The sequence below is a fragment of the Ranitomeya variabilis genome, chromosome 4 (genome assembly GCF_051348905.1).
Source record: "Ranitomeya variabilis isolate aRanVar5 chromosome 4, aRanVar5.hap1, whole genome shotgun sequence".
Taxonomy (NCBI): domain Eukaryota; kingdom Metazoa; phylum Chordata; class Amphibia; order Anura; family Dendrobatidae; genus Ranitomeya; species Ranitomeya variabilis.
In genome coordinates this window covers 657,320,820-657,333,964 of record NC_135235.1, presented here as the reverse complement: position 1 = coordinate 657,333,964, position 13,145 = coordinate 657,320,820, and the positions used below count along the sequence as shown (strand labels likewise).

The 13,145-nt window shown below is 42.1% G+C and overlaps 3 protein-coding genes across 3 annotated transcripts in view; all 3 read right to left on the bottom strand.

Annotated features, from left to right (window-relative positions):
- The window catches only part of LOC143768180 (uncharacterized), a 166,687-nt gene that overhangs the window by 51,334 nt on the left and 102,208 nt on the right, over window positions 1-13,145 (bottom strand). The window contains exons 8-10 of the mRNA XM_077256869.1: window positions 5,544-5,667; window positions 5,363-5,460; window positions 5,108-5,198 (exon numbers count right to left, since the gene is read on the bottom strand). Of these exons, the coding sequence (XP_077112984.1) occupies window positions 5,108-5,198; window positions 5,363-5,460; window positions 5,544-5,667 (313 nt within the window). The remainder of the gene's footprint in view (window positions 1-5,107; window positions 5,199-5,362; window positions 5,461-5,543; window positions 5,668-13,145) is intronic.
- Window positions 1-13,145, bottom strand: part of LOC143767467 (uncharacterized) — a 390,459-nt gene that overhangs the window by 327,406 nt on the left and 49,908 nt on the right. The gene's annotated exons all lie outside the window — the stretch shown is intronic.
- Window positions 5,706-6,207, bottom strand: LOC143767507 (oocyte zinc finger protein XlCOF29-like). Its single transcript, XM_077255902.1, has 2 exons — window positions 6,060-6,207; window positions 5,706-5,930 (listed from the first exon to the last, which is right to left on the bottom strand). The coding sequence occupies exons 1-2, from the start codon at window positions 6,135-6,137 to the stop codon at window positions 5,706-5,708; spliced, it is 303 nt and encodes a 100-aa protein (XP_077112017.1). The 5' UTR covers window positions 6,138-6,207.

The window sequence follows — 13,145 nt, the reverse complement described above, 5'->3', positions numbered from 1 at the left end:
AAGTAAAAAAAAATGTGAAAAAAATAAAAAAAATATAAAAGTTTAAATCACCCCCCTTTCGCCCCAATCAAAATAAATCAATAAAAAAAAAGCCCAACCTACACATATTTGGTATCGCCGTGTTCAGAATCGCCCGATCTATCAATAAAAAAAAAGCATTAACCTGATCGCTAAACGGCGTAATGAAAAAAAAAATCGAAACGCCAGATTTACGTTTTTTTGGTCGCCACGACATTGCATTAAAATGCAATAACGGGCGATCAAAAGAACGTATCTGCACCGAAATGCTATCATTAAAAATGCCAGCTCGGCACGCAAAAAATAAGCCCTCACCCGACCCCAGATCACGAAAAATGGAGACGCTACGGGTATCGGAAAATGGCGCAATTTTATTTATTTATTTTTTTGCAAAGTTTGGAATTTTTTTTCACCACTTAGGTAAAAAAGAACCTAGTCATGTTAGGTGTCTATGAACTCGTACTGACCTGGAGAATCATAATGGCAGGTCAGTTTTAGCATTTAGTGAACCTAGCAAAATAGGCAAGCAAAAAACAAGTGTGGGATTGCACTTTTTTTGCAATTTCACTGCACTTGGAATTTTTTTCCCGTTTTCTAGTACACGACATGGTAAAACCAATGATGTCGTTCAAAAGTACAACTCGTCCCGCAAAAAATAAGCCCTCACATGGCCAAATTGACAGAAAAATAAAAAAGTTATGGCTCTGGGAAGGAGGGGAGCGAAAAACGAAAACGGAAAAACGGAAAAAGCTCCGGGGGTGAAGGGGTTAAGGTCGATTTTACATACAGACACACCCCACCCCCTCGCTTATCTGTACGGTCATTTCTGAAAAGGCTATAGCCCTGCAAGTTAACAGCCCAGTCATGGCTCTCATCCAGCCATGTTTCAGATATCCCCACCATATCATAATTATGTTCCAACAATATTAGTTCTAATTTATCCATTTTGTTGGCGAGGCTTCTGGCATTAGTATACATGCACTTGATGTTCCTCTCTGTACCTCTATTCTTTCTTAAATTACTAACTGTTCTAACCCCACCCCCCATGCCACCGCAACCCCCAACTTCCTTATTTGTGCCCAGGTCTCTATCTGCACTATCTTCCCCTTCTATAAAATGAATACCCTCCCCCCAATCCCTAGTTTAAACATAGTTCTTGACATAGAAAATATCTTTCATGCTCTTGAAAGTAAAATACCAGACCTTTATGTATTGGTTATGGTCTTCTTTTACGTTTTTACTCTAACAAACTTTTTGGAGGCATTTAAAAATATCATGTGGGTGGGTTGCTCGGCCTACATTTACTCATTTTAGGATAATACAAATCTCCCACATATGTTTTAGTTACCCTGTGCTGAACTTTGGATAAAAAAGGGAATAATTATTGTCAGATATTAAAAGAGGGACTCGTTATACAAATAGGATGAGAGAATTCAGATTTCTTTCTCTGTATGATGCTGACCAACTATGGGAAACAAAAACTTACATTAGAAAAATAACATGCTCCCCACCATAACTTAGAACAGAGGTCTCAAACCCAGCTGAGTAAATAGGCTGCATATATATATATATTAAAAAAATTAAATTGACGGGTCACATTCGCCATTTTTTGTTTGAGTACAATGAAAAAACTATGTTTTATTTAATTTATTTTTTTAAGGTGTTCACTGTATGGCTTATGGTACAGATTAACAGCTTGGCTCGTTGCAGCAGTTTGTCAGCTATGATATATGGAAGGCACCTATTGATGGAGATGCTGGCTTTTTTATGAGCGGTTACAGCGGTATGTGGGAAGTTACCTTCCTCTGGGAAATATTGGGAAGGTGTTAAAAAAATCCTTCCCTCCGTATTCACCTACCACAAGCAATTCAGCAGTTTGGGAAAGAGACACCTCCGCTTCATGAGTGATCATAAGCAAAGAGTGGTAATAATTGGTTGCACATCCAATTCAAAGAGTGCTTCAAGAACCACAAGGCTCTGTCTTGGCCCCAGCGTTGTTCAATATTTTTAAAAATGATCTAGACAAGGGAACTGAAGGTAAACTAAACGAATGTGCAGAAGACACAAAGTTAGGAGGGATAAGTAACACTGGAGAAGACAGAAAGGATTTTGAAGGATCTAGATAAGCTTGAACAATGGGCAGCAACTAATAGAATGGTATTTATTAGGGAGAAATGCAAGATTCTACATCTGGGCAAGAAAAATTAAAATTACATCTACAGAATGGGAGGAATACAACTAAGTAACAGGACGTCTGAAAAGACTTAGGTATACTAATAGATCACAGATTGCATGAGTCAACAGTGTGATGCAGCAACAAAAAAGGCAAACACAGTTCTGGGATGTATTAAGAGAAGTATTTAGATCACAAGAAGTAATTATGCCTCTATACTCTTCCTTGGTCAGACCTCATCTTGAATACTGTGTTCAGTTCTGGGCACCATTTTTTAAAAAATACATTGAAAAACTGGAGCAAGTTCTGGGAAGTGCTGCCAGGATGGTGGGAGGACTGCAAAGTATGTACTTCAAGAACAGATAAAGGAGCTGGGAATGTTTAGCTTGCAAAAAAAAAGGCTTAGAGGAGACTTAATGGCAGTCTTCAAATATCTAAAGGGATGTCACAGTATAGGGGGATCATCCTTATTCTCATTTGCACATGGAAACATGAGAAGCAACTGAATAAAACTTAAAGGGAGAAGATACAGATTAGATATTAGAAAAAACTTTTTGACAGTGAGGGTGATCAATGAGTGGAACAGGCTGCCATGAGATGTGGCAAGTTCTCCTTCTAAAATTGATTTATTTGATCTTCTTGCCATCCATGGTATTGATAACATTCTTCTCCAGCACCACATTCCGACATCGGCGATTCTTCTTTTATCTTGTTTTTTATCGTTCAGGTTTCACATCCGTATTTTACCACAGAAAAGACCAAACTATGTACGAGCTGTGTCTTTGTCGCCAGTGAGATGTTCCTTGATTTGAAGACCATGTTCAGTGACTTTATTGATTTGCCCACAGCTATTCTCCTATTGACTTCAGGTGTCGTCACTGCATCTTGAATTATCATTGATTCGAGTATGTTGAAGCCGTTTACAACTTCCAGTTCATACCTGTTCATCTCAAATGTGTCCCGTTAGTACCTGGCAGTAGACAATATCTTTATGTTGAGTAGCAGTCCCATGATCGAGCTTTCCAGCTTGACACACCGTAATTCATTCCATCTAAGCTTCTTGCTATCAATGTTGTATTTCCTGTGTATTTAAGATTGTTGATGATTCGGCCAGCAGAGAAATGGTGACAGAATGCAGCCTTGTTTGATGCCTCACTCTACTTTGAACCATGCAGTGTTGCTGTGTTCCGTTCGGACTTTTGCTTCTTGGTTGATATAAAAGTCGTTAATGAGCCTGATCGGTTGGTTCAGCACACCCATATACTTCATGGCTTTCCAAAGTTTCTGGTGATCAACACAGATGAAGGCTTTACTGTAGTTGATGAAGCAAAAATAGTTCTCCTTGTTGCATTCTTTGGCCTTTTCCATTATCAATCTACAATTAGAAATCACATCTCTTGTGCCTTTGCCTTTTTTGAATCCTACATGTTTCTCTGGCAGCTCTTTGTCAAAGTATGGCTTTAGCCCTCTTTGCAGGATCTTCAGTAACATTTTGCTGGCATGAGGTAAGAGCGAAATAGTCCGATAGTTTCCACAGTCGGTAGCATCTCCCTTCTTTGGAATAGAAATAAACACAAATCTTGTCCAGTCCTTGGGACATTTGTCTGTATCTGCTGACATGTGAAGACATCAACTATTGCTTCAGAAGACTTTATTAGCTCTATATATTGACCCATCCAGGCACTTTGTTGTTTGACAGAAGCTATGTGCGAATCTTAATACTGGAAAGAGAGAGGGCACTGCTGACCTGAAGAGCTTACACTCTACAGCAGAGAAAGAACCCCACTGACCATACGAATTTACACGTTACAAGAGAGGGAGGACCCCACTGGGTAGAAGAGCTTACACTGTACAGTATTTAAGTGAGAGAACTCCGCTGACCATAACAGCTTAGACTCTAAAGAAGAGAGAGACTCACACACTCACTTTGCACATGGACAATGACTTTGCCATACAAACTGTGCTCGACTGGGAAAAGACTATCTGTAATGGCCATGGTACTGACCACCACTGTACAAGGTATGATAATCTGCTAGATATCATAGCTGCAGGAATGATGAGGAAGCCATTGCGGCAATGCAAACTTAAATGAACTCTCTCTTGATGCTTCATCAGTGTGGAAAATGGAAGCAGGCAAGATTTTTTTTGCAAACCATGAATCAAATCTCACAATGTTTGAATTTGCAAGAAATTGTGAATTTCAGGAAATTTGACTCAAACTTGATCATCCTCGGATCAAACCACTCATCTCTAGTTGTAATATATTAGTTCATGGGATAAATATAAACAAAAAGAGTTTTGGAAATGTGTGGAAGAATAATTGATTGAAGGTTTTTCTCTTTTGTTCCCCTCTCTGAGTGAGTGGAGGTTGGGAAAGAGTTTAAGAACAAATATAATTAAAAATGATAATTGCACTCTCTTTCTTGTGTTTATGTCTCTAGTATTTATATATTAGTATAAAAATAAAAAGAAAAGATTAAAGACAAAAAAAAAAATCACATTTGTCTCTCACCAGACATGGACTGGTGTCTCTTCATAAAAGCAAGGCCCACCATACGGATTACTGAATAATTTTCTTCCGATGATTTTCTAAGTGGTGAGCACATTCTACATACGTTGTGATTTGGCTTTTCAGTTTAGAGATCTGATCGACTTTGGGTCAACATCTTCTAATTCAAAGGTTAAGGTGGATCCTTTGAGCTGTACGCTCTAACTAAAACCAGTCTCACTCCAACAAAGGGATTTACAATGCCCAAAGTAACGGGGATAGTTTCCGATGGAGGGCCATGTATTGGTTTAGTAGAACAGTGACCTCTTGATTGTGAAATGGTTGGACTACATCGCCGATAAAGCAGCCACACCCAGTATCTGAGAATAATCTGTGATTTCTCTGCATTCCCTGTGGTTACTACTCACCTGGGTAGTCACATGTAGGAATCTCCTCTTTACGCCACTCATCACGCATCACATATGTCTCTGTAGTATAAATATGGGTCAGATCTTTAACCTGAAACAAATTTTGGAAAAGACAGATGGAGAAGTCACATCTATGATCAGCTCTAATCCTGCCATCTCCACCGTTCTCATTACACAAGTGTAAAACATAATACTGGTGGATAAAACAAGACATTCACAGCCATCTACACATCATAGGGGATTTTCTCCATCTACCTGATGATCCTGAGGAAAATTGGGATTTTCTTGTTTATAGTCCTCTGGAAGGAGAAGATGGGGGCATCTCTCTGGTGTTGTCCGTTTACAGGGTGGAACTGGAAGAAACACATACAGGGACTGAATTTATTCTTTACATACAGATAATTATAGGTCAGGTGTATTCAGTCCTGTCTATTACCTGGTGATGTGAGAGGCTGGGGAACCTCCATACTGACATCCTTGTACAGATCTTTGTGTCCTTCTAAATACTCCCACTCCTCCATGGAGAAATAGACGGTGACATCCTGACACCTTATAGGAACCTGACACATACAATGATACCGTCATCCCCCCGATCCCTTCATAGTGTTACCTTATAACGTCCCAGTATTCCCAGCAGTGTCACCTCTCCAGTCAGCAGCTCAATCATCTTGTAGATGAGTTCTAATATCTTCTGCTCATTGATGTCCTCATTCATCCAGGGATGAAGTGGAGGCCCCGTGATTGGGCTCTGGGGTCTTCCCCATCCCTCAGACACAGGGGTCTGACAGTGCTCACTAGAGGTCTTCTTCACTACTGTGTAATCCTGGTTATGGAGAGACACATTAATAAATCTCACCACAGACATTTCTAGAGTCCACACCTCTCCAGTTCTGTCCATTTGTTATTCCCATAGATAAGAATGATATAATGTTACATTATCAGAATCTCTCACCTCTCCAGTAAGCCGGAAGAGGATCTCTAGGGTGAGGTGTAATAGCCTCTCTGACATCTTGTCCCTGTCCCTTGCCATCCTTAATGGGTCAATCAGGAAAGAACTCTCTTATATAGAAAATCTCCACTGAGAGGATCCGATATTGTTAGAATCTGAATGAGAAGAAGATGAGCTGATGTAAGATCATAAAAGATCCCATGTAATAATACAATTACTGGCGAATGGCGATAATAAGGGGAAACATGTCAGGAGATAGAACGAGTAGATGTTTTATTCTCTTTGTCTCGTATGGACTGGAACATTAGGCAAACTGGTTTATGAATACATTTCCTCCATGATCCCAATGACTGGCTATGTTGGTCACTGATTCGGCCACTGTTTGAATGTAGGGATCAAATGTTCATCGGAATTGACCAGGAAATACAGATACTGGTGGGGGACCCAAGCAGTGGTGGCACAGGAGTAGTGGGGGATCATTAATGTAAGTTTACTTTTAGGTTATGTTCACATGTTGCCTTTTTGCTGCTCTCTTGACAGCAAAGAAGCAGGTTTTAATGAGCTTTTTTGCTGCATTTTTTATGCTGACAGTTTACTGCCTGTTGTTCCTGAGTTCTCTGCACCAAAAAAACCCGATACCTGCGTTTCTGCTGCTTTTTTGCACTTACTGCATTCAATGGGTGAAAAAAACACTGCAAGAACACTGAAAGAAGTGACATGCTGCAGTTTTCAAAAAACGCAGCAATTCTCCAATGCAGTTAGGAAAAAAAACCAATGTGTGTGCATGAGATTTCTGAAATCTCATAGCTTTTGCTGGTACTGTAAAATGCAGATTTTAATTTGCATAGAAAATGCAAGAAAAACACCAAGGTTACTTACCGATAGCCGGTTTTTCCAGAACCCATGACAGCACACCTGAGAGAGGGGATCCGCCCAGTCAGGACAGGAAACCTACTGAAAATAAAAGGGCGGTACCTCTCCCTCGCTTCAGTTGGTTTACAGAGCATGAGAAGCCCCCCTGGTTAGTACACATGGCAAAACCATCACCACATCATATCAACTAAAACACCCAAACTATAGTACACACCAAAAGAGTGAAAAGGGGGGGTATATACGGGTGCCATCATGGGTTCCGTAAAAATCGGCTACCGGTAAGTAACCTTGGTGTTTTCCCTTCTCTCATGATAGCACACCTGAGAGAATTTTGGAGAATGAAAAACCTTAGGGAGGGACCACCGCTTGCAGCACCCTTCTACCAAAGGTTAGATCAGCAGAGGAGGACAAATCTAGTCGGTAATGCTTAAAGAAGGTAGATGGTGAGGACCAGGTAGAGACCTTACATTCTGATCAATCGAAACCTCTGCCTTTTCTGCCCAGAAGGTAGCCACAGCTCTGGTGGAGTGAGCCTTGATGCCTTCAGGAACCAGAGCGCCACTCGCATAATAGGATAAACTAATGGCCTCCCTGATCCATCTGGCAATGGTACATTTAGATATACCATACCCCTTTCTGCTACCCTGGAAGGCTACAAAGAGACTGATCTTTCATCCACTGACTAGTCATGGACACGTAACGTAACATGGACCTTCTTACATCTAACATATAGAATTTCCCCCCCCCCTGGATTTGTAGGGTTACTACAAAAAGATGGCAAGGTGATCTCCTCGCTCCTACGGAACTTAAGAACTACCTTGGGGAGATAGGCAGGATCTGGTCTTAGAATTACCCTGTCCTCAAAAACCTGAGTGTAAGGAGGGCATATAGACAAGGCTTGTAAGTCGCTTAGCCTACGGGCTGCTGTTAGGGCCACTAGCAACACTGTTTTAAGTGTGAGGAATTTTGGTGACAATTCCTGTAAGGGCTCAAATGGGTCTTTGGTTAGCGCCTTTAAGACTAGATTTAGATCCCAAGGAGGAATTTTTGGTACTATAACCGGTCTATATCTACTACAGGACTTTATGAAACAGGACACCCACCTATTGGATGCTAGGTTACAATTATATAATGCCCCCAAGGCCGAAACTTGAACCTTGAGTGTATTAATTGCTAACCCAAGTTGTAATCCTGTCTAGAAATTCTAGAATAGGCCCCAATGGCGCCTCCTCCCCCAAATGTTGACCTAGGAATTGCAAAAATTTCCTCCATGTTCTACCATAGATTCTAGATGTAATCGGCTTCCTACTCTTCAACAGGGTGGAGACTAGCCCTGGAGAGAACCCCCAGCGACTCAATAACACCCTCTCAAATTCCATGCTGTCAGATGGAAGCCTTTCACCTGAGAGTGGCATACTGGCCCCTGGGTAAGTAGCTCCGGAACCTCTGGCAAAATCCATGGATCTGAAACCGACATCTGCCATAGAAGGGAGAACCACGGTCTCCTCAGCCAGAATGAAGCAATGAGGATCACCCTCGCTTGATCCTCTCTGATCTTCCTCACTATCATCGGAATCATTGTTATCGGGGGAAACACGTAGGCCAGAGTAAATTTCCAGGGTATGGGCAGGGCATCTACCGCAAACTGATTTTCTAACAGATTTAGAGAGCAGAAATTCCTGACCTTTCTGTTGTGTGAGGTGGCAAATAGGTCTATCACTAGCTTGCCCCAGGCCTGTACTATCTGCTGGAAAACTCGAGGGTTCAGGGACCTTTCCCCGTCTCAATCCCGTGCGACTCAGGAAGTATGCTTTTGTATTTTCGACGCCTCTTATGTGAAGTGTAGTGAGGGATAACAGGTGTTGTTCTGCTAACTGAAAAAGGACACTAGCTACCTCCATAAGAGTACAGGATCTCGTTCCCTCCAGGCAGTTGATGTAAGCTACCACTGCTTGATTGTCTGACATAACCCGGGTATGGCGGCCACAAAGCACGGGAAGAAAATGTCTCAAGGCTTTTTCCACAGCTCCTTTATATTTGAACCCTGATCTTTTTCTAGAGAAGCCCATGTTCCCTGTACTACATGGGATCGTAGATGTGCTCCCCATCCCGTACCACTCGCATTGGTCATGATGATATCTTCTACTGGTCTTAGCCACTTTACCCCGATGCTAAATGCTCTCTTACAGTCCACCAGGTTAGGAAATCTCTTACGATCAAGGAAAGATGTACTTTTCCTTCCAAATGTCCTCTTAATGATTTCTGCGCTGACAAGACCTCCCACTGTAGTTGTCTTAGGTGATACTGAGCCCATCTCACTGCTGGTATGCAAGATGTTAGCAGTGACTAGCAGTGACATTGCCCTTCTCAGTGTCATTATGGGCTGTTTTGCTGACAGAACCAAACCCCTTATCTTGACAATTTTGCTCTCTGGCAGAAGGCAGAGTTGGAGTTTGGAGTCTAGTACCAACCCAAGGAAGGATTGTACGTTTTTTGGTACTAATTTTGATTTGAGGGTATTCACCACCTATCCCAGCTCCGTTACAGTTGAAGTCACTTTTTTCACTTGATCTATACATTGACTTTCCGACCTCCCTACTGTGAGGAAGTCGTCCAAGTACGGGATAACTATGTTCCAAGAACGAAGGTAAGACATCACCTCTGCCATTACCTTGGTAAAACCCTTGGAGCTGTAGACACACTGAATGGAAGGGCTGCATATTGGTAGTGCCTGATCTGTCCCTAGATACATAGAGCTACCCTCAGGGGCTTTTGATGATACCGATGGATTGGAATATGGTAATAAGCATCCTTTAAGTCTATCACCGCCATGAAGGAGTGCTGGAATAACATTTTTACCATTGTGTTTATTGACTCCATCTTGAAGGAGCAATTTTCTACCCACTGGTGGAGGTTTTACAGATTGACAATGGTTCGCTAAGAACCATCCGGCTTTTGTATCAAGAAGAGGGGGGAATAAAATCATCTTCCTTCCTCTTGCCTCGGGACTTCCTGTAGAACCTGTTTCTGTACAAGTCCCAAGACCTCTGTCTCCAGGGCCAGTTGTTCCTCCTAAGACTTCCTGCGAGGTGTCAACACAAAGGTCTGTCGGGGTGGATGGATGAAATGTATTCTTAAGCCGTCTCTGATGATATTTAGAACCCAACCACTGGGGGAGATATTCACCCAGGCAGGGAGAAATAGAGTGAGCGTTCCCCCTACCTCTGGCCTGATTTTTTTGAAGACGTGGAGGGCCCTCTACACTGTGTTCCAAATTATTATGCAAATTGGATTTAAGTGCAATAAAGATTTAATTGTTTTGTTTTTCAAATAAACTCGTGGATGGTATTGTGTCTCAGGGCTCAATGGATCACTGAAATCAATCTTAAACACATGTGATAATTGGTTTTCCAAGTGATTCTAATTAAAGGAAAACTAAAATGATGTTCCACATTATTAAGCAGGTCACAGTTTTCAAGTAACATTGGAAAGAAAAAGGATCTCTCTACCGCTGAAAAGCATCAAATAGTGCAATGCCTTGGTGAAGGGATGAAAACATTAGAAATTTCCTGAAAACTTAAGCGTGATCATCGTACTGTTAAGAGATTTGTGGCTGTATCTGAGCACAAATGTGTTTGTGCTGATAAAGGCATAATGAGGAAGATTTCTGCCAGGCAAGTTCATCGGATTAAGAGAGCAGCTGCTAAAAAGCCATTACAAAGCAACAAACAGATATTTGAAGCTGCTGGTGCCTCTGGAGTCCCTCGAACCTCAAGGTGTAGGCTCCTTCAAAGGCTTGCTGTGGTGCATAAACCTACTATTTGGCAACCCTTAAACAGTGTTCACAAGCAGAAATGGTTGTATTGGGCCCACACATACATGAAGACTAATTTCCAAACAGTCTTGTTTACTGATAAATGTTGAGCAACCCTGGATGGTCCAGATGGATGGAGTAGTGGATGGTTGGTGGATGACCACCATGTCCCAACAAGGCTGCAACGTCAGCAAGGAGGTGGAGTCATGTTTTGGGCCTGAATCAAAATGTGAAAATGACCTCTGCAAAGTATATAGAGTTTCTGACTGACAACTTTCCTCCATGGTATAAAAAGCAGAAATGTGCCTTCAGGAGCAAAATCATCTTCATGCATGACAATGCACCATCTCATGCTGCAAAGAAAACCTCTGAGTCATTGGCTGATATGGGCATAAAAGGAGATAAACTCATGGTGTGGCCACCATCTTCCCCTGACCTCAACCCTATAGAGAACCTATGGAGTATCATAAAGCAAAAGATCTATGAGGGTGGGAGGCAGTTCACATCAAAACAGCAGCTCTGGGAGGCTATTCTGACTTCATACAAAGAAATACAATCAGAAACTCTCCAAAAACTCACAAGTTCAATGGATGCAAGAATTGTGAAGGTGATATCAAAGAAGGGGTCCTATGTTAACATGTAACTTGGCCTGTTAGGATGTTTTGGCGGCAAATAGCTTTTTTGTTCAGTGAATGTGACCTCCTAATGCTGCAAATTCCACAAATGAGCATTTTCAGTTCTTTAAAACATATCAAATGTTTAGAAATTCTACTGCGCCTAATAATTTGGAACAGTGCATTTTGAGTTTTTATTCATTTTCGAGATTATACTGTTATCATTGGGAGGTTTCTTCAATAAAATTCGATGTATACTCTAATGGGTGATTACTTTTATTAGACTGACTGACATTTGCACCGACCATTCAGTAAAATCCAAGAAAAATGTAATTTGCATAATAATTTGGAACATAGTGTAATCCCTTTTTGTCCTTAAAGTCCCAACTCTTCCTTTCTCCTGGGGGACGACCTCTATTAAATTTTCTTCTCCGAAAAGAAGGTTTCCTGGTTTCAGGACGGAAATGGGGAAAACCCTTCTTTTTATCCCAGGCTTTATCCAAACTATCCTCTAGTTTTTGCCCAAAGAGGAATTGACCGTCACACGGGATGGAACAGAGTCTGTTTTTTGAAGGTAAATCTCCCGGACACCCTTTTACCCATATGGCGCGTCTCACTGCATTCGAAAGGCCTGCTGCTCTGGCTGCCAATCTTACTGAGTCCGCTGAGGAGTCCACTAAGAAGGATGCTGCCCCCTGTACCAGAGTCATGTTAGCTAAGTTCTCCTCCCTTGGAACTTTATTTCTCAGTTGTTTGGTAACTTGTTGCAGCCAGATCATGAGAGAGCGAGCAGTACACTTCCCAGCTATTGCTGGTTTCAAGCCCCCTGCTGCTGCCTCCCATGTGTGCCTCAAGAACCCATCTGCCTTTTTGTCCAGTGGGTCTCTTAGCACGCCAGAGTCCTCTAAGGGCAGAGACAATTTTTTAGAGGACCTAGCCACTGCCCCATCAATTTTAGGGATTTTTTCCCAACTCTCGGAATCTTTTTCCTCAAAGGGGTACCTCCTTTTAGAAGAGGAAGGTAAGCTACCCGACCTCTCTGGTTTCTTCCACTCTTTATCTATAAGTGCCTTCACCTTTGAATTGACTGGGAAGGTATACTTCCTCTTTTCCTCCAGACCCCCAAACATAATATCCTCCAAGGATCTAGGTGTTTTGTCATCTTTAAAGCCCATTGTGGAACAGACTTCTTTAATCAATCTGTCCATATCCTCGGTTGGGAAACACGGATGGCCTCCAATATCACTGTCCGAGGAGGAGTCCAAGGATTCGAAAGAGGAGGAGGTGGAAGACGGGGATCTCTGGGATCTCTCAAGGCAATCCCCACCAGGAGAGGCTTCAGAATCTGTGAGGATTTTATAGCTCTTCTTGCTCCCTTTTTTAGGGCCGATTTTAAGGATCCTTCTACTTCCGCCCTAATTATGGCTCTAAGGCAGGGGTCTCATCTCTTATTGTCATATGTATTCAGTCAGTGCAGAGTTCCTTCTGCCACTGAACTGCCAGCAGGGTTTTACAAAGGGCATACTCCTTATTCTTTGTTATGGTGCTAGCTTTCCTCAGCCCCTGGTGATTTAAACAGAGAAAAATGACCCCCATTAACACCAGGGTGACATTCTCATAGATCACTCACCACCGCTGACAATCAAGGGTACCGGATTCGGAGGCTGATCAGGAGTGTGAACCACGTCCCTCCTGGATATCGAGTCGTCTTGTCAGGACGACTGCTACTTCTGCCACTCGAGCGGCTGCTTCTTCCAGTGCCTGAATCTCTCGGACGACCATGCTTGG